At 42.0% G+C, this 20,570-nt stretch overlaps 3 protein-coding genes across 8 annotated transcripts; 2 read left to right on the top strand and 1 right to left on the bottom strand.

Annotated features, from left to right (window-relative positions):
- The first annotated feature begins 6,451 nt into the window (after positions 1–6,451).
- Positions 6,452–7,029, top strand: LOC108075139 (keratin-associated protein 19-1). The gene is made up of 2 exons (XM_017167422.2): positions 6,452–6,767; positions 6,854–7,029. The coding sequence occupies exons 1-2, from the start codon at positions 6,452–6,454 to the stop codon at positions 6,922–6,924; spliced, it is 387 nt and encodes a 128-aa protein (XP_017022911.1). The 3' UTR covers positions 6,925–7,029.
- Positions 7,030–7,978: 949 nt separating this feature from the next.
- Positions 7,979–12,279, top strand: P5CDh1 (delta-1-Pyrroline-5-carboxylate dehydrogenase 1). Of its 4 annotated transcripts, none has more exons than XM_017167703.3 (8): positions 7,979–8,135; positions 9,598–9,776; positions 9,853–10,326; positions 10,385–10,556; positions 10,629–10,816; positions 10,868–11,090; positions 11,155–11,522; positions 11,580–12,279. In XM_017167703.3, exons 2-8 carry the CDS (start codon positions 9,712–9,714, stop codon positions 11,812–11,814), a joined length of 1,725 nt encoding a protein of 574 aa, XP_017023192.1. In that variant the 5' UTR covers positions 7,979–8,135; positions 9,598–9,711; the 3' UTR covers positions 11,815–12,279. The 4 variants fall into 4 exon arrangements, with proteins under 4 accessions (XP_017023192.1, XP_017023195.1, XP_017023193.1 ...); XM_017167706.3 differs by having other exon boundaries at positions 8,014–8,135; positions 9,602–9,776; XM_017167704.3 differs by lacking the exon at positions 7,979–8,135 and adding an exon at positions 9,242–9,369.
- A 4,454-nt stretch (positions 12,280–16,733) lies between these two features.
- Nopp140 (nucleolar and coiled-body phosphoprotein 1) lies at positions 16,734–20,544 on the bottom strand. 3 transcript variants are annotated; one of them, XM_017167653.3, is made up of 4 exons: positions 20,338–20,541; positions 18,756–20,120; positions 18,339–18,515; positions 16,734–17,498 (listed from the first exon to the last, which is right to left on the bottom strand). In XM_017167653.3, exons 1-4 carry the CDS (start codon positions 20,434–20,436, stop codon positions 17,346–17,348), a joined length of 1,794 nt encoding a protein of 597 aa, XP_017023142.1. In that variant the 5' UTR covers positions 20,437–20,541; the 3' UTR covers positions 16,734–17,345. The 3 variants fall into 3 exon arrangements, with proteins under 3 accessions (XP_017023142.1, XP_017023143.1, XP_017023141.1); XM_017167654.3 differs by having other exon boundaries at positions 17,363–18,066; positions 20,338–20,544; XM_017167652.3 differs by lacking the exon at positions 18,339–18,515 and having other exon boundaries at positions 17,363–18,066; positions 20,338–20,540.
- Positions 20,545–20,570: the final 26 nt, after the last annotated feature.

Raw genomic sequence — 20,570 nt, 5'->3', positions numbered from 1 at the left:
CCCCACCCCCCCTGTTTTCACTGTTTTCTGGATTTTTTGGTCCATGGCTATTAAGTGAAAATTTCTCCATCACAGGAGGAAAAACGGGGAGGAGAGCAACGAAGCTCTTCATAGTCTTTGCAGTCTAGTTAATGTACTTGTAGTCCTGGTCCTGTTTCAGATCCTTTCACCACCGCTACCATCGCCACCGCCCCCATCCAATTATGACGTCTAGCGGAGTTTTAATTAGTCCTCATGCCACTCCGCAGATCCTTTGTGTCGCCGGTGTCCTTGTGTCTGGGCCATTGTCTTGCCCCGATCCAAACCGAACCAAAATGCATTATGACGTCGCAACAAAATAGCCAAAGTTGTTGAAATTTTTATGGGATTTGCTCGGTGAATTATTTTAAAGTAGAGTGCTTCAGAATCACTCGGGTCCCGTGAGAAGGATAGCCAAGCCAGCAGTAAAATGGGTGAAGCCAGAAGGGACCTCTTACAGCATATTGATGAAGGGAGTTGGTCGGGAATGGCTGGGTAATAGCCACGAGTCGATGAAATATCCGTAGTGCAGTCAAGCATAAAACTGCAACTAATTACCTCTTAGGAAAGTGGGTATAAAGCACTGCATTTTTTCGTCCCTCTTGAAATTAAGTCAAAGCCAGTTAAAGCAATTTAAGCATCAAGAATTTCTTTGTAATATCATGTTGAGACTCTGAACTGAATATTACATGACGAGATGGGAAGGAAACCGTGCCTTAGCTGTACGTTGTCAGAGGAAGAGAATTCCTCAATAAGTTGTACTCTGCATAATGCTTATGTAGATGCCTCGACCACATAATTAACCCTTATGATCATAGTACAAAGCGTTGCATACTTTTCGGCGACACTCTTTTATTTTATAAAGCTACTATAGCAATCATATCCTTGGCCAAGACAGGTACTAAATAAATAAATGAAAATAATGCTTATAAAGTAAATAGTTGATAATAAAAGCATATTAATGTTAGCTTTAAGAATATGCTTTATATTTCCCAGGATCAGATTCCATGAATTCCGAAAATTAATGTACTATCAACCTACCATAATATATAACTTTAATAGGAAATATATCTAATATTAAACATTCATCAGACATTCATTAACAATATAAATATAAATCAGCTTTTGTGTCAAAAAAAAAACTCCTCGAATTTCCCAATAATACTTTATAAATAAATGTTTTTGATGTATTCGGAGACCAGTACGAGCAACGAACTCACCTGTCAATTTCGTGGCGCAGAGTTTACATTAAATTTCGCTTTGGTAAAATGTTGTTAATTAGTTTCAATGTTTTGCCCTTTGTTTGCTTGTTGTTTTCGTTGTTGCTTGCTGTTTGTTTGTAATTGTTGTTGTTTCGCGAGAATGTTTTTGGGCGCCAAAAAGTACAGTCACTAAGGCCGCGCGCACACTACGAGCTGAAAGCGGAGCTGACGGCTGACGGCTTATCAGCTCTCTGAAACAAACACACTACTTGTATGAGAGCGCGCACACTGAGAGCGGAGCTGAAAGCTGATAAGGTCAGCTCCGCTCCGCTCTGTTTGATCAACCAAACATGTTTGATTTTGTTAGCAGCTGACGCGAGCTGATTTTTTAGACTATTCTTTAAAAAATTGCCCTAATTAGCGCTTAAGTAACAGAAATTTAAATTTCTGTCCAGTTATATAGAAAAGTATGAAGAATTTTTTTAATATTTATTAAAATAAAAATATTGTCAACTTTCCGAGATATAGGGTGCCAAAGTACACTAAAAAAACGTACTTTGTCAACCATATTCTGGAGAACTGGGTGGTCCGATTTCGAAAATTTAAATGTCATGATGATCTAAATAAATATGTCATCGCATTAACAACGATATTTTAAAAATATTAAAGAATTAAAATATGTTTTTTTTTAAACGTATTGCTTGAAAAACAATTACAAATCAACATCAGCTTCAGCTCGCAGTGTGCGCGGCTGCAAAAAGCTCCGATCGCTGATAAGCTTTCCGCGGATAAGCTCTCAGCCGTCAGCTCCGCTTTCTGCTCGTAGTGTGCGCGCGGCCTAACACACACACACATACGCACGTAGAGCAAATGTTATTAGCTGTTGAAACTGTTATTTCCCCTTCTCTCTTTATCTCTTACTCGTTCGCTCTCACTCCTGCTGATTCGGTCTCTCTCACTCCCCTGCACACTGAAGGATGGGATGTTTATTGCGGTTGGCGGCGTTTTGGATAATGCACTTGATCCGCTGTTAACGCTCGCAAATTGCAATCGCAGTGCGCGGCAAGGGAAGGATTGTCGATTTTTGCGTAATTCCTGGTTATCTGCATTACCCTTTGATGGATTGATGGATGCCAAAACGCGCACAAACACACACAACTTGACTGAGGAAAATTGCACAAATAACTGAATTCAAATATTCCCTCCCACACACACACACATACACACGCAGAAAGAGAAAGAGATGGGGAAAGAGAGGATGAGCATTTTGGCTTGCTTATTTTTCGTTCAAAAATTTCTTACAAATTTTAGCTAAAACCCGAAAAAAATGAGTGACGGAGTGCAGTCGAGTGCATTTTAATTGATTTTTTCTTTTCCTTATTTTGTTAGCCACTCTTTCTCAGCTTTCTCTCTGAGAGAGCAGGCGACTGAGCGAAAGCAGGACGGCCCGACATCCGGCATCTCGCTCGGGCTCACGTTGCGTATGCGTAACATTTGCAATTGCATTGCTGCATTCCACCTGAGTGAGTTTCTTGAGTGAGTTTGTGACTGAGTGAGTTAGTTTCTCGTTGGGACGATCTCCTCGTTGCGAAATCGTAAGTTTTAATTAGCTTTTTGCTCCTGCCGTAATTTTGACAGCAAACAAAAGTTGCTGCTGCAGCATCAAATTTTTAATTAATTACATGTAAAAATGCTGAAAAATTGATGGCCCTTTCCCCATCCGTTCTCCGTTTCCCTTTTAGACAAACAATTAGCATTTCACTGTCCCAAAAATAATGCAAAAAGTAAATGAGAGCCGCGAGAGCCCTCGAAGTGAAAGAAGGAAAGAAAGTTTGTCCAAGTTTTCTGAGGGATAGCTTTCATTTTTTATCTAAGGCTATGATGGGTGGAAAGGAGAGCCGTTCTTTGGCTATATAGGTATAGGCAAACTTTTTAATATGAAAATTGCTCGTTTGGGGTCGAGAAAATTAAGTGCTTGGATTGGGGCCTGGGGAAATGGACCCTTTCGCCTTGCGATTGATTCAGGTCTTGCAAGTAAATGGATACGTATTTAACTTTGATGGAATTTCCTCAAATGAATACTATTATGGGGGGGTCTTTAAGGATGTTTTCTTTTTACCTTTGACGTAATTTATCCAGGAAAATTGTCTTTCATTTATGGAGCCCTACTTTTATAACATATTTTGTAATAATTTCCTTAAAGTACATATATGTACATATATAATATTTAGAGAAAACATTTTACTTTAAAGTGCCTGACTTTTCCTAAGTAATATAATATAATATATTTTATAATTATACAATAATACTTTACACAATGGTATCATTTACATAATGTAGAAAAAATAATATATAGTTATAATAAAAATTTGTCATTGATAAACAACAAGCATCTGTATAAAAATTTAATTCTTTATTAACTAATCTATCCGACGGCCTTATTTGTCATTGTAAACTATTTATATTTGTTACGCTTTGTAAGCTAATTGTGAGAACTGAATAAGTAATTTAGCTTGTTGTGACGAATTAAAGCGTTTGAGTAGATTTCCATACATATGTATGTATGTAAGTAAATATTCCATATATATTTTCAACAATTATTAAAGATTTTTATACATTTTTGTAGAGAGAAACTAAAACTAATGAAACCATTACTTTAAGGGGGTTTCCTGAATTAGGAGGCAAAAAAAATCGATTTTTTTTTTATTGCTTAAATCGATAGATAAACTATCTAAGAATATACCACAAAAATTTCAGAAGCCAATTCGAAGTATTTTCGAAGATACAGAGATGAAAGCAAAGGAGCGCCGGGTAGGTTTGCAGGCGCTTGGCGAACTTTGAGGCCCGTTTTCTCACTTTTAATTTTTACGATTCTTTCGAATTGGCGGGAAAGATAACAAAAAAACTTATTGACCGATTGAAACGAATAAAGGCTTATTCTCTTTAGAATTGAATTCTCTTCTATTTGAACTAAAACGGTTGTTGAAAACCGCTTTTTATATTTTTTACAGCATGTTAAAGTCAATATTTTATCCCGAAAAATGAAATATTGACTTTAACATGCTGTAAAAAATATAAAAAGCGGTTTTCAACAACCGTTTTAGTTCAAATAGAAGAGAATTCAATTCTAAAGAGAATAAGCCTTTATTCGTTTCAATCGGTCAATAAGTTTTTTTGTTATCTTTCCCGCCAATTCGAAAGAATCGTAAAAATTAAAAGTGAGAAAACGGGCCTCAAAGTTCGCCAAGCGCCTGCAAACCTACCCAGCGCTCCTTTGCTTTCATCTCTGTATCTTCGAAAATACTTCGAATTGGCTTCTGAAATTTTTGTGGTATATTCTTAAATAGTTTATCTATCGATTTAAGCAATAAAAAAAAAAATCGATTTTTTTTGCCTCCTAATTCAGGAAACCCCCTTAAGGCATTTTTATTAAATTTCAAAAGTTTCGACCCAATTCTGTTTGCCTTAACTCCATCCATACTAACAATCCTAAAAGAAATTACAATAAAAATATAAAAACTCACATAAACTATGAAATAAATTAAATAAGTTTGAAAGCGATTCAAAAACAAACTGCAAGGCCGATTGCGAGTCTTAAGATCCCACTCAAACTCAAACAGGGTGCCTTGCAAATCCGTGCACTTCCTGGTTTGAGCATGCGCCAAATATAGCTGGCGAAAAACTCACTCAAGGGGGGTGCAACAACAATGCAACACCTACGCGGCACAAAAACACACCTGGACAACCTGAAGTAATGCGGCAAACAAAGAGAGAAAAACAGAGAGAGAGAACCCCAAACAAGGGGTAAGAGAGAACGCCAGCGGACGGAAAACAAACGTCAGCTGCATGAGAATCCAGCGGCAGGAACTTTGGCACAATTGTGCGACAGTCGCCATTGTTGGCCAGTGTAATGAAACACACCTACATGTGTGTGAGTACAGTACAGGGAAAAGGTTCTAAAACATTTATGAATGAAATTGTGTATACTTTTCGGGCACAAATGCAGAAGCATGCACTGTAAAAATAGTCTAGATCACTTCTGAAACATCAATAGTGATTTCAAGTCTTTAAATATTTAAAAATGGTATTTATATTCAGAATTTATTATAATATTTAGTATTGTTTTTTGTGATTAGAAATCTTTGTACTTTTATATTAGGAGGGGTTACGAAATTTTCTGCGGTTTTTAAATCAATTGTAAATGAGTCGAAAATAAGGCAACAAAATATTTTAAAATTTTTTTAACTGTTTACAAAGTGTTTCTAGCACACTAAAGTTTTAAATATGTAAACATTTAATCTTTCGCACTTTAAAAACGATTCATTTTATTTTATTGCATACTTTTTAACTGATTTTTATGTGATTTCAAATGGCTTACAGTAGGGAATACCTTACAAAATCTCCTCTTTTAAAATTTTTCTATGTGTAATCGCTTTCTACTTTTGTGGGGACATGAAAATATTTCCCCAAAATAGGGCCTTAAAATTTGTAAATGTCCCAAACGTGAGGTAACAAGGGAAAAGCCAGACTCCACCCCTCTGAGATTAGTAGATTCGCCAAATATTTCCGCCAGCGTCATGCATCGCTGGTGAAAATTCGGCATCGAGAGTCCTTCACAATGAACTCTCGGCCAGCAGCCAAGCTAATCGCTGTGGAAAATCCAATACCTGGTGGTATAATCATATCCGTGCCATTATGGTTGACCTCATCCGAAGGGCATTGATGAGCATTGACCACGAGGCAATGAACCTCAAAGAGTGGAAACCACCGGCCGCAGCTGGGAACGCACATGACTAAGCCCACCATGAACCAATTGTTTTTTTGTAAGACTAATGACTGTGTTTACGCCAAAATAAAAGGTGAACCCCTAACGAAAAAAGCGCCTAACTAATTCAAATTGAAAGCAAAACGGCTATCAGAATCTGGGGGATGAGTAATCTGAGCCGATTAGCCCATAAGGGCATAAATAGTTTTGTTTATGTTTTGTTTTGTTTTGTTTAAATACATTCGGGATTTTCGATTCGCCGAAAAATTGCGTATACGCCGCTTGGGTCATGCACGAACGAACAAACCGAGCGGCCACTGATGGGCGGCCGATTAAGCTCCATTAAAAAAGCGTTTTATGCTTTATAAATCGCCAACGTTCGCTGGCCTGCAGCTCCATATAAAAACAGTTAATGCCGGGAGTTTTGGCATTCAGTCAACGTTCGAGGATTACACACAGCGAAACCATGTCGGCGAAACAGACTAGCAGTTGCCTCTGGTTAACTCTGATCCTGCTGGCCATGTTTTTACACTCCTCCGAGTGCCAGTACTACGGATATCCCTATTACGGCGGTGGTGTGGGGGCGGGAGCCGGAGCGGGCTCTGCGTACGGAAACATTTATGGCAACGGCGCGTACGGAGGATACCCCTACGGCTATGGCGGATATCCATACTACTCGACGTACCCCAGCTACGGCTACAACCCGTACTCGATGTACGGCGGATACGGGCAGTATGGGTATCCCTCGTTTGGCGGATATCCCTACGGGGGCAACGGCATGAGTAAGTATTCCGTGAATTCCTAAACACAGCCCCAATTCCTTCACCCGCATAATCTACAAGTGTTCTGGACCTGTTTCCTCCTCTAGGCACGGCCTACGCCAGCAGCAGCGGAGGATTTGCCACGGCCAGTGCGGGCAACGGCGGATACTACGGCTGATACAGTGTCCAGTGACCAGAGATCAGTGATGTGCTCCAAGCACCCTAGCCTAGTTTAGCTGTAAATATTAGTTAAGTCTTTCTCCTACTATGTTTAGTGTTTTACCTGTAATAAATACACAAAGTATTTCATCAGGGTCTTAACAAGTGTTCATATCATATTATATTTCTAAAAACATTAGGTAGATATGTTAGATATGTTTACATTAAATGATGCTTAAAAAAATGTACTTGAATTTGTAAATAATTAAAAAGAAAAAAACTATTAAAAAGTATTGTTTTCATGTGTTCTTCTTGAAAGAAAATATGATAATGGTGTCTCTTGTCTTGTGCTTTAATAAAGTTTCTTATATATTTAAATTTAAATACATAGGTAATTTCAGAAAATTATTGTGACTTACTAAGCCACTGAATTATTAGACTGTTAAACTCGCGTCTGGCCTAAAGAGTTGGTCCATTTTGATTTCACAAATTCATTTAATTGCGCAAATATTCATACATATTCATACATCGTTATTGTTTATCTAGTCTAGTCAACGTACAAGATGACACTTTCTAGAAAATACACCGAAAATGTTGCTGTATAAATCATTAATTATAATTATATTTAGTCAAGTTTAACATTTTTATTGTTAAATAAAATGTATATGTTTCCAACAACAAATTAAAAAAAAAACGATGTTTTCCACCTCTAAAGCGCGATATTTATCGATATATATAACGATATTTAATAAAATTAATCGTTTGTTTTCCACGATGGTTTTCTTGTACGTTGTATATGAAAACCATCGATAAAAAAAGCTACCATCAATAAAAAAAATAGCTACGCCGAGTTGCCGGACTTGTTTATTGTTTTGTAAACAGCTTTTCCATTGGTCTGGTCACCCTGACTTTATATCGGATATCGGTGCAACCCGCCTGTTCGCTACAGTGATTTTTAAGTAAATGTTGCGTTTTATTAACTTGAAAATAATAATAAGGCCCAATTAACAATACAGTGGTTGAAATGGTAAATGCGTGGTGAATTTCAAAGGTTAAAAAGTGTATATTAGTATATCTGAGCCCCAGACATAAAACCTATCGTTATCGGCCGTTGGGCCAATAGTCAAAATTATTTCGACCAGTCTCAAAACACAGAAATCGCAACAAAAACACGGACGTCGCGCTGCTCTCCCCAAAATCCGCCGCCCGCCGTCGCTGAAACTAACAAAAGTAAGCGAAAAAAAATAAAAGCGAACACCATCAAAAAAGAAATCAAATTAAAGGTCGAAAATGGGATAAATTGAAAGCGAAATGGGGGAAGGCCGAGAGAGGACACAAAAACATTGCATTGCGTAATTGGGGACAACAGCTACATGGCCAGCAGCAACAACAACAAAAATCGGCAGCAAAACAAGCTAAAACCAAGTGAACTGGCTGCATTCTAATGCGCCTGTGTGTGCGCCGTGCTGTGTGTGTGTGTGTGTGTGTATCTGCAACTGAGTAGCAAATTTAATGAATTTTATTACTTGCCCTCAAAAAAAGCCACTTGTGACATACGTTTCTCTGGTAAAAATCAATCAGTGAAGTTTAATATTAAGCACTTGACGAACAATGCAGAGAAAAAAGTGCTTGCTCCACATTTTTGCTAGACTTCTCCCTCACTCTCGACATCTCTCTTTCCCGCTCGCGCGCACCGTGGGGTGTTTTGCACCGCTCTTGCATCCCCCTTCGCGCCGGCCTTTGTTCACGACGCTTAATTTCATAAATCAAGGCAGCGTCAGTTAAAAAACAACAAGAACTACTAGCTCTTGTCAAGTCCCCTACACATCCCCCTTCTACTTTCGACAATGGGAAATTTCCGTAGCCAGCGTACAGTGGATAAAAGATATTAAAAAGAACATTAAAAAGCCATTAAAAGAATCAAAGAGTTCATTGGCCCGGTTTCTTGGCTTTAAGTGCGATCAAATTATTTGCTACAAGCGTTTTCAAGGTTTTCGGTAAATTAAAAACTCGGATTTCAAAGTAAATCGATTTTAAAAGTATATATTTGTACATTTAATATTATTAAAAAGGACATAAAAGTCTTTTAACTAGATTTTATATATTTTTTAAATTGACTTAATAATAATAACAACTGAAAAATATTTTTAAAACTTTTACTATATTATACAATTTTTCCGAAATTTTTTTTCCAAATTCACTAGAACATATATATTTTAGCAAGTCCAAAGTTTAATAATTTTTAACAACACACCCGTGCTTTCATTCCACTGTGCGCGTACGTAGACACAAACAGCTGATGCTTGTCAAATTCACATACATACATACATACAAACGTGCACGTGAGCGTGTGTTGGTGAGCGAGGAGGGAACTTGGATATCGATAAAAACAAGTAAACTTGCACAACCTTTTTGCTCCCAAAGTTCAGAATATATCAGATCGCAGTGCCCGAAAGTAGAAAAAGTTGGTAATATTACGCGAGGCAGTGTGTGTTGTCTTATCAGCGTTCAGCAGGGGGCGTGTGTGGCGGTGGCTTCACGTTTGGCCGCTTATCAAAATCGGAATCACGCGACTAGCCGCGGACCCCCAACGAATTGCCAAGGTCGCTGATAAATAAGAACTAATCAAATGTTTTATATTTCGTTTCGCCCCGCGCTGTCGCTGTGTCTACCTTGCTGGCTTATCGCCCAGATAGCTGAGTTCTAGGTGGAACGTGCCATTGAAGTCGAGGAATCCAGAGAGTGAGACACAAGGCACCTTATATAATCCGGCAGCGAAGGAGACAGGCCCTCAAATCCCCACAAGATGTTGCGAATGCTGCATAATTCATCCCTCATATGCGCCAGCCTGCAGCTGGGCGTGTTGAAGAAGTAAGTAAAGGCCAAGATGAGCCTTTCCATGACTAATAATACTTTTATTCATTTAATAAATTTAACATTTTCACAGCTCCACTCGCAGCCTGGGCTCAGTTTTGCCTGATCTGAAACTGAAGGATTTCCCCATTGTTAATGAACCGATTCTGACCTATCGCAAGGATTCAACAGAGCGCAAGGACTTGGTGCAGGCTCTCAAGAAGACGGCCTCGGAATGCGCAGAAATTCCCATTGTGATCGGCGGCAAGGAGTACACAACATCGGAGGTGCGTTATCAGGTCATGCCACACGATCATCAGCACAAGCTGGCCAGATTCTACTATGCGGATAAGAAGCTTGTAGAGAAGGCCATTAAGACTGCCGTAAAGACGCAGCCCATGTGGGATCAAGTGCCGCTTGCGGATCGCTTGAAGATTTGGGAGAGGGCGGCCGATCTAATGGCGACCACATATCGCCAGGAATTGAATGCGGCCACCATGCTGGGTCAGTCTAAGACGGCTATCCAAGCGGAAATCGATTCGGCAGCGGAGTTGATTGACTTTATAAGGTGAGTTTAAGCCACAGACTTGCTTTATATATATTTATTAATATTCTTAATCTTGCAGAATGAATGCCTACTTTCTGAAGGAATGCGCCAAATATCAGCCCATCAGCGAGAACATTAAGGTCACAAAGAACTCCATGCGATATCGTGGCATTGACGGCTTCATCGCCGCTGTCAGTCCATTTAACTTTACGGCCATCGGCGGCAACTTGTCCTACACGCCAGCTCTGATGGTAAAGAAAAACCAGCCTTTCAGTTAGTCCTTAAATTTCCAATCAACTTACTTTTTCCTTTCCTTTGCCAAGGGTAACGGTGTCCTGTGGAAGCCATCGGACACGGCCATGCTCTCCAACTGGGTTATTTTTAAAATTATGCGCGAAGCGGGTGTGCCCGATGGCGTCGTTAACTTTGTGCCTGCCGATGGGCCCGTGTTCGGTGACACCATTACCGCCAGCCCCCACCTGGCGGGCATCAATTTCACCGGCTCGGTGCCGTAAGTAATTGTCGGTCTATTGATTTTCTGATCCCAACCCCGTTCCCACAGAACCTTCAATCGACTGTGGAAGCAGGTGGGCAACAACATTGACAACTACGTCAACTTTCCGCGCTTGATTGGCGAGTGTGGCGGCAAGAACTTCCACTTTGTGCACAAGTCCGCCGACGTTGAGTCGGTGGTCACATCAACGATACGCTCGGCCTTTGAGTATTGCGGGCAGAAGTGTTCCGCCTGCTCGCGCATGTATGTGCCGGAGTCGCTATGGCCAAAGGTGAATGGTGTCACTGATTGTGATGTTTACGCAGTGCTAACCTTTGCTAAACCCTCACCCACAGATCAAGGCCGGCCTGCTGTCCGAGGCACAGAAGCTGAAAATCGGCGACGTTCAAGACTTTAGCAGCTTCACATCAGCTGTGATCGATGACAAAGCATTTAAACGCATTACCGGCTACATTGAGCATGCCAAAAAGTCACCGAATCTGGAGATAATTGCCGGCGGCACCTACTCGGACAGCAAGGGCTACTTTGTGGATCCCACGATTGTGGTTAGCAAGGATCCCAAGGACCGAATCATGACCGAGGAGATCTTTGGCCCCGTGCTAACGATCTATGTGTACAAGGAGGCAGATCTGTTTGACACCATGAAGCTGGTGCACACCTCAACAAAGTTTGCTTTAACCGGAGCAGTATTCGGCCAGGATGAGTAGGGTTTCCTAATCGATTTCTTTATAAAATATATTAATTTATTATTTATTTTTAGGGAATGGGTTAAGTGCGCCCTCCAAGAGTTCAAAATGGCCGCTGGCAACTTTTATATCAACGACAAGTCCACTGGATCTGTGGTGGGCCAGCAGCCATTCGGCGGCGGAAGGATGTCCGGTACCAACGACAAGGCCGGTGGACCTCATTATATACTCCGCTGGACATCACCGCAGTCCATCAAGGAGACGTTTGTGCCGCTGCGCGATGTCAACTATCCGTACATGAGCGAATAAGCTGCCGGAGGAGGGACAGTGGGAGAGGCAGTATAGGGAGAAGAAGCTAAAAACCGACAGGAATCTCATATAACTACTAACTACATATATAACTATATATATAAATGTATTTTGTTGAACTATTTTTAAACAAAAGCACCCCCCCCCCCCAATAAGCCCTCCTCACCGCGTAACACCTTCAACTAAGAATCTCGGAAATTACCAACCCACGAGAAAGCCTCGAAATCGTTGTAAATTGATATGCTGATATTATCTCTCGAACCCACACACAACGCAACTCTGAATACATATAGAAAACGAATACTATGTAAACTATTATTTACATACATTTATACACAAATGTGATTATTATTAATTATATGATTTATAATTACATGGCCCGTCTTTTGTTTTAAAGTCACCAACCTCGATGTTATTATTTGTATTTTGTTGTTGTAAAATATAAAGATATATGTATACACATAATACTTTATGTATGTACGTGTCGGAGATATCCGTTATTTAATTTAACCGTAGTCGAGCCAGCGAGTTCTGTTCGCCTGCGCAGTCAAATCGAATCTGTCATCACGCCACTTTTCCTGTGGCCCTTTCACCTTTTCTTACTTTTCACTCAGATGTCATTCCTAGACAATCTCAAGCTGTCTCTCTCATTCTCTCCTATTGTTGCGACAGACGAACAGACCTCACTCAGTAACACTCCTGTTACCGACTCAACTGTCATTGCGCCTGCGCGCCAGCGACACCTACAGGGCTACCAATACCTGAGCATGCCGAATAACTCTGTTGCCATAGCAACAAGCTTTCCAAATTTGCACTTAGCAACCAACTCGCCGACACGGCCATCCTGACAATTCACGCGTCCTCGCGTGACGTGTCTTCTAATAGCTCTAAACATAACTGTCATTTATCATTCTCTCTTTTTTCTCTCTTTGGTCTCAACTTAACATTTCATTTTATCTGTTTTATTCATGTCAAATAAGCTTTACTTTTATTTCTTCTCGCCACTTCATTCTCTTCTCGTACCAAATCTGTATCTTCTTTCTCTGCTCGTACCACAACTCTTACTCAACATCTCTTCATCAATTTATACAGGCTCTTGCTGCACACTTTGCAACGCTCACACGCACCTCTTGCGTCACGGTCTCTCTGGACCCTCACAGCCTTATAAATGATTCCACCAACGAGTGCCTCAGTCGGCGATCTCTCGCTTACACTTCTAGTGTCTTCAAATGTTAGTTTGGCAGGATAACCTTTCGAAACCATAGAGTACAAGCTCTTTTCGTATTTCAAAAGGCTCCGCTTCACATATTCTGACCATAGGAATAAAGTAGGCCCCGTTTCATGTGATCCGACACGGCCTTCCTGACAAATCACACGTCCTCGTGTGTTAACTTTAAATCACAGTATTCTAAAATTTCGGTACTCGTTACATTTTATTGTCAACAAACATTTCATTAATTTTCTAAACATAAGTATTGAGGAATTTAGACAAAATAAGCATCTTGGTTTCATGATAACATAACAAATTACATCTTCATTTTAATCACAATTTACAATTCAGACTTCTCTAATTACATAGCTTTATCAACTGGTGTATTTCCTTTTACACCCACATACTGACCCCCGCCATAACAATTCCTTCTGTTATGGTGCGGGCTCCACTGACCCCCGCCATAACAATTCCTTCTGTTTTGGTGCGGTCTCCACTGACCCCCGCCATAACAATTCCTTCTGTTATGGTGCGGTCATTATATCCCCTCTTGGGATTCCAAGGCATCAACCGTGCCATCCATATCATCATTCCCCACATGGGAATCAGACGCATCTCCACTTGAGTCGTCTAAATCTTTAATCAACTTTAATCTTTAATCAATCAACGTCATTGCTTATTTTGTCTATTTGGCTATGCCCTCAAAAACTCATGCGCATACTTATAAAAGTTCGCTTACTTGACAGATATCTCAAAACATATCAGCCACCATCAAGCTTTTCTATAAACTCTGTTTGGTGCCGATCTTCATTTTCATTTTTCATCTTCATTTCTTTCTCCTTTCTCTCTCATTCTTAACATATTTTCCATTTTCATTTTTCATTTTAAATTAATCTTGCCTTATCAAAACTAGTGCTTTTCCGAACCAGCATAACGTAGCTTTAAATTTCTCTTTCTTTATACTTTTCTCTGTGTCATGTGGTGGTATCAAGCCCAAAGGGTGGGTCCGATTGGCATCTCTTAAGGGCTTGCATTGGTTGCACTACTAACTGTGCAGTTCGCCGCAAGTTGCACCCCGCCAAGAGCATCTTCCCATCACCTCTGCGGTCCTGGTATCCAGCCAGATGACTACTTTACAACTTTACACATGATACAATTTTCAACAATCTTTAAACTTAGTCATTTCCAACAATTCTGATAAATATTGCTGAGTCTATTTTTTCCAACCCAAACACATAACGGATTTATAACCTTGATTAATAACTATCCAACAAAATTTAAGGGACACTACTGGCAGATAACATTGCCTCACACCTCTCTGTATTCTTTAAAATCCCTCTTCGTAACTCAAGTTAATTTCAATTATTTGTAGTTGTTTATAAACTATACCAATAAATCCTGAAGTTGATCAGTCGGTCATTTGAGATTTCCATTCTAAGTTCAGACGTTTTTCTGTCAATTTATTTTTATTTATCGGAGTTAAATCAGTCATGTGAATTCTGGACACAAAAAGAATTCCACAATTGCCTTGCGCTTTCTCTTCCTCTACTCTATGATGCACTTCAGTTAATTTTTTTTTTGTTTAGAAATGATTACATCTGCAATAAGTATAGACTACAAACTCTCATCTGAGCAAACAATGCCAAAAATGTCAGAATAATTGCACGCCAACCAATATTTCCAATTCATACAAAGGCTACTTGGACTCCACAAGACACATAGTTCTACCAATATATCCACCAACATAAGGGTCTCCATTAATTAGGTGTATTAGCATTGGACCATATCCACAAGAGCTTATATCTGTTTCAAATTTGATCAGATGTTTCGAACCAACAAATAACGATTACAGGCTCATTTGTAATAATATTAAAAACGTTCGTTCCAATTTCTGAATATCGTCATTTCACTTAAAGATACTTGAAGCCGAAGAATCTGTCTCATGATCTGAGAAAATCGAGGCACACGTTTTTGAAAACAAGGCACCAATTCAATAAATGGTCTTACGACGGTCTCTTAATTGCACCGATTAAAAGGACGGACCTTTAACGTAAGGATTTTCTAGGAATTGGGTTTGATTTCTCCACCGCACACCTCATAGCTCAGATACTGCGTAGTAGGTTCAAGAAACCCACATTTGGTAACGTTAAATGGCAACCCTGGTACAGTCAACACATTTAATACAACCTTCAGCCTTCGGAAAGCCTTTTCTTCCGAGTTTGCCATGATTAACACGTCATCTATGTAAACTATCGCAAATAATCATGATAAATTCCAAACGCCTTAACAATTGCATGATGAAGGTAGAAGATGCACTCTTCAAACCAAACGGCACGGCAGACCAAACAGACGGCAACTCGTAATTTTAATTAATTATTTTTCAACAGAAACATTTTTCCTTCACAGGGTCTGACATAAGCGGCAAAGGCCACTGTCCGAAACCATTTTCGAATATTGCTTCCGATAGTCTAAGCACAACCTATCGTAGCACAGGGCTCGCCAATGGGAAGGCAGATGGGCAAACAACACTGCAATCAAACACATCTCTATTCCCATATTTTAGCCAATTTAGCTCCCAAATCAAAGAATAATTGGAAAGGGCTCACCCGATACTGTCACTGTTGAATCACACAAATCAACTCGCTTCTACATGCAGCTGCCGCTGCCGCTCGCAGCCGCTGATACCCATCTCGTGCACACAGATGCAATGTGACCACCGTTCTCACGCCTGAAGTGCGTCACTCCAGCTCTCCGCACTTCAGCCGCAGTTCCGCCAGTGTGCTGTTGTTGTTGTCTTCCATTCTTCCCCAAATTTTCTGGCCGACACTGATGACACTTGCAACCGTCCGGCTCAACACGCGACCAGTGCATTTGACTGCCTATCACGACTCCGGTGTCTCGCACCACGCGGCTGCGCAAGCCTTCGATGCGCCACTGAATTTAGTATCGACCGAAAATCACTTTATCAGAATGCCCGCGAGGCTATGGTGAATCCCACTTCTGATGTCGGAGATATCCGTTATTTAATTTAACCGTAGTCGAGCCAGCGAGTTCTGTTCGCCTGCGCAGTCAAATCGAATCTGTCATCACGCCACTTTTCCTGTGGCCCTTTCACCTTTTCTTACTTTTCACTCAGATGTCATTCCTAGACAATCTCAAGCTGTCTCTCTCATTCTCTCCTATTGTTGCGACAGACGAACAGACCTCACTCAGTAACACTCCTGTTACCGACTCAACTGTCATTGCGCCTGCGCGCCAGCGACACCTACAGGGCTACCAATACCTGAGCATGCCGAATAACTCTGTTGCCATAGCAACAAGCTTTCCAAATTTGCACTTAGCAACCAACTCGCCGACATACGTATGTATGTATGTGGAAGCAAACACTTGACAATACATTTCGATTACTAAATGTGAAAGATCATGAAGATATATAAATGGAAACCTAGTTACATACACATATACCGTAAGCATCAAATTCAGATAAATAAATATTTAAATTTCAAAACAATAGACCTGCCAAAGACAAGATTATTATTTATTCTTCGAAATAAAATATCGCAAAATGTTCGTAAATGCGCTTAGAAACGATATAAATATGCGAGCGTTGATTGAAGACTCTCCGTATATTTATTTCCTAATAAGCTAAGCAGATTAAATCAAAGCTTATTTTTATGTTTTCCCCATCCATTTCCTAAAGAAATACCCATTTAATTATGAAAATACATGTATTTCTATATTTTCTTAAGTTAAACTATGTTTGTTTTGACAAATGATAGTATCAACTTGTACTTATTGAAGTTCTTATGACTCGGAATCCAAAATAAGGGGCTATCAATAATAAAATAATGGAATATTATTTAAATTATATCCATAAAACTTATGTATAATGGATATAATTCAACTTTTGCTTCTAACAAATCGCTATTGAAACTGACTCGATCTTTCAGTAAATCTTTTTCAAGAAAATATATAAAATACAATAGAAGGAAATCTAAAAAAGATGTATTGAAAAATTAAGAAAATCTTCATCAAAAACGAATCGTAGAAAACAAAAGTTTGAAACCACAATATTATTATGATTGAAGCCCATTTAAAAAGAGAGAAATAAGATGGCTGATTAGCTTGGTCGCGGTTTTTATTGACCGCCAGTTCACGATTCTAAAATTATAGGACCTTGTTAAGTTGGAAACAATTTTTCAAGTGGGCAAAGCGATTGCATATAAGAAACTTATCTTACTCCGCTTCTTGGCTTACTGACTAAACGTATTTGTTACATAATTGATTAATCCATAGGTTGCGTTTATGTTTTTTTATAAATCTAGTCAAATTTTATAGAATTGACCCCGACGTCAATTTGGCCACCTCGGTAGCTGCCGCGCTTCTTCTTGGTCTTCTCGTGCTTGAAGGATTTGCCGCGCGTATGTTTCAGGTCCTTGTTGGCTCGCTCGCCCCAAGAGCCGGCGGCGTTTTTCTATGGTGGTTTACAAATAATATAAACAGGTTAATTCCATAACGTAACTGCATCTAGGGTGGTGTGTGCTTATGCGTGTGTGTGTGTGTGTTGCTAACTAAACTAAACTCTAATTGTCGAAGGTGATCTTCTTGTTAGGCTTTGGCGCCGACGAGTCGAATGATTTATTGCCAAAGCCACCGCCACGTCCGCCTCCACGGCCACCGCCGCCGCGACCTCCAAAACCACCACCGCCTCCACGGCCACCACCGAAGCCGCCGCCTCCGCGTCCACCGCCACCACCGCGTCCACCGCCTCCTCCACGTCCGCCGAAACCACCGCCGCCTCCGCGACCACCGAAACCGCCTCCACGGCCACCGCCTCCGCGCCCACCACGTCCGCCGCCGTCTTTGTTGTCAAAGCCTCCAAAGGATCGGCGATCACCAATCTTCTTGAAGCCGCCACCATCGCCGCCATCCTCGCCGCCGTTCTGCTTGTTGCTCTCCCAGTTGCTGCGATCCGGACGACCGGCGAACCCGGAGCCTCCACGGCCTCCACGTCCATTGTTGTGCTTCTTGAAGCCGCCGTCCTGAAAGGGGAGTAGAGAATGCCAAAGAGGGCAAACCACAAATTAGCAAAGATTTTTTTTTGTAAATGCAATTTCAAAATGGGTAAGGAAAGTGCCACAAATGATTTGAGTTTTCTTCAAGCGGCGTGCGCATCTGTTGCTAATTTGTGTGTCAGCCCCCTCCGCTACTCAGCACCTCGAATCCCCGCGGCCTGCTCCTCGACAAAACAAAACAAACCAAACACACACACACCCAAAGGCACGCGCGACTCAAATGCATTTGCGGCACTCACCTTGGCCTCAAAGGACATGTCCTGGACACGTGAATCCACCAGCACCTCTTCGGTGCGAACCCGCCGGAAGGGAGACCGTCTCCGGCCACTTCCACCCCCATTGCTGCCGTTCAACTGTTTGTTATTCCAACTGTTATTGTGGTGGTTATTGTTGGGCGTCGATGTAAAGTCATTCTTCTGCGAATGGCAAGCGATTATTATCAACTGTTTTGGACACGGACTGGGTGACAAAAGTTACGGGTTTTGATTGGAATCAGACAAAGAAAACATTTATCAGGATGATCAACTGACCAACTAATGTTTCCAACTATAAACATTGGTAATAATGATATTTTTAACTAGGAATTTTCACGTTAAAAAATTTAGTTTTCCTAAAATATTTTCAGTAATTTTATAAATTATGATCCCCCAACTCACCTGTTGCTCTCCTGACTTCACAAAGTTATTATACTTCTTATTAGGAGTGGCCTCATCGGCATCGCCGCCACTGAACTTGCGCTTTTGACCACCATTGGCCACTGGCTGGGGCTTGGCCTCGCCGGGCTCTTCTTCAGACTCGCTGCTGTCGCTGCTGCTCTCGGCCTTCTTTTTTGCTGGCACTGGCTTCTTGGCCGCTGGGGCCTCATCCTCCGAGGAGTCCTCTTCCGAGGAGGTATCATCCTTTTTGGCAGGTGCCGCGGTCTTCTTGACTGCTGGCTTTACAGCAGCTGGCGCTTCATCGTCACTGGAGTCCTCGCTGCTCGAGGCGGCAGGCTTAGCCGGAGCTTTGGTGGCAGCAGCAGCCTTGGCCTTGGGCTTTTCATCTTCCGAACTGTCGCTGTCGTCGGAGGAGTCCTCGGACTCCGCCTTCTTAGCAGGAGTAGCCTTGGCCGGAGCAGCCTTGGCAGCTGGCTTCTTGGGAGCTTCCTCTTCATCTGAGTCGCTCTCCTCGCTGGATGTATCGGCCTTCTTGGCTGGAGCAGCCTTTGCTGGAGCGGCCGCCTTCTTGGGTGCCTCATCTTCGGAAGAACTGTCCTCACTGGAAGAGGCTGCCTTCTTGGCTGCAGCCGGCTTAACTGGGGCCTTTGCTGCAGGCTTCTCATCCTCAGAGTCGCTGTCTTCGCTGCTGGAAGAGGCTGCCTTTTTAGCGGCAGGCTTAGCAGGTGCAGCCTTCTTGGCGGCTGGCTCCTCATCGGAATCACTGTCCTCGCTTGAAGATTTGGCCTTCTTGGCCGCCGCTGCCTTGACCGGAGCCTTGGCGGCGGGCTTTGCCTCCTCCTCTGAGCTGCTGTCTTCGCTGCTGGACTCTGCCTTCTTGGCAGGAGCTGCCTTAGCCGGGGTGGCCTTTGCCACAGGTTTCTTCTCCTCCTCAGAACTGTCACTATCCTCGCTTGAAGAGGCGGCGGCCTTCTTGGCCGGTGTAGCCTTGGCGGGTGCAGCCTTGACTGGCGCTGCCTTCTTTGGTGCCTCATCTTCCGAGGAGCTGTCCTCGCTCGAGGAGTCGGCCTTCTTGGCGGGTGCTGCCTTAGCTGGGGTGGCCTTGGCCACTGGCTTCTTCTGTTCCTCCTCAGAGCTGCTGTCCTCGCTGCTGGAGGAGGCAGCCGCCTTGGCGGCCTTGCCATTTGTCACTGGAGCCGCTGCCGGCTTCTTAGCGGGCGCTGGAGCTGCATCGGAGTCCGAGTCGCTGTCATCACTGCTGCTGCCTGCCGCGGCCGCCTTGATGGCCGGGAATTTTACGGGGCTGTTTGCCTGGAAGAACTTGATGAGCTCGACTACCACAGGCGCGTTCTTGCCAAGAGTGGGCTGCGGATAAAAAGACGCACAAGTTGTGTGGTTAGTGAACAACACGTGGTCGGGGGCGGGCCTAAGCGGGAGGGGAGACTGCCACTGGAGGACTTTTCCAGAGAGAAATCCATCTTACTGTAACTGCCTGCCCTGCCGATGTGGGCACCCACACAATTGCTAGCTTTGGGTGCATCCAAATCCGTTGCACTTGCTGCCGCTTTGCAGGCGAACTTACCGCTTTCGTCTTTTGCTGATAGACCTTGGCCAGGTTCTTGTCCACGGACAGCAGGTGCTGCAGGACGACTCCATGGGTCAATTTTACTTCCTCCGTCATGTTTGTTTCTCTGATTCTCTATATTTTCGGTCCGCAATAAAGTTCTAGCCGCACGCTCGTTTCACACCAAAAAGAATGCGCACACACACGTGTTTTGTCTTTTTCAAAACTCTGGCAGCCCCTTTTAATCAGCG

Source organism: Drosophila kikkawai, chromosome 3L (genome assembly GCF_030179895.1).
Source record: "Drosophila kikkawai strain 14028-0561.14 chromosome 3L, DkikHiC1v2, whole genome shotgun sequence".
Lineage (NCBI taxonomy): Eukaryota > Metazoa > Arthropoda > Insecta > Diptera > Drosophilidae > Drosophila > Drosophila kikkawai.
This window is presented reverse-complemented; position numbering and strand designations above follow the sequence as displayed.

Bases quoted from the DNA above. Each gene is read 5' to 3' on its own strand.
- LOC108075139 (XM_017167422.2), top strand. From the start codon at position 6,452: ATGTCGGCGAAACAGACTAGCAGTTGCCTCTGGTTAACTCTGATCCTG. The intron at 6,768-6,853 runs GTAAGTATTCCG...TTCCTCCTCTAG, and splicing joins CTACGGGGGCAACGGCATGA to GCACGGCCTACGCCAGCAGC.
- P5CDh1 (XM_017167703.3), top strand. From the start codon at position 9,712: ATGTTGCGAATGCTGCATAATTCATCCCTCATATGCGCCAGCCTGCAG. The intron at 10,327-10,384 runs GTGAGTTTAAGC...TTAATCTTGCAG, and splicing joins GAGTTGATTGACTTTATAAG to AATGAATGCCTACTTTCTGA. The intron at 10,817-10,867 runs GTAAGTAATTGT...CCGTTCCCACAG, and splicing joins AATTTCACCGGCTCGGTGCC to AACCTTCAATCGACTGTGGA.
- Nopp140 (XM_017167654.3), bottom strand. From the start codon at position 20,436: ATGACGGAGGAAGTAAAATTGACCCATGGAGTCGTCCTGCAGCACCTG. The intron at 18,516-18,755 runs GTGAGTTGGGGG...TGCCATTCGCAG, and splicing joins TGAAGTCAGGAGAGCAACAG to AAGAATGACTTTACATCGAC. The intron at 18,067-18,338 runs GTGAGTGCCGCA...CTCCCCTTTCAG, and splicing joins ACATGTCCTTTGAGGCCAAG to GACGGCGGCTTCAAGAAGCA.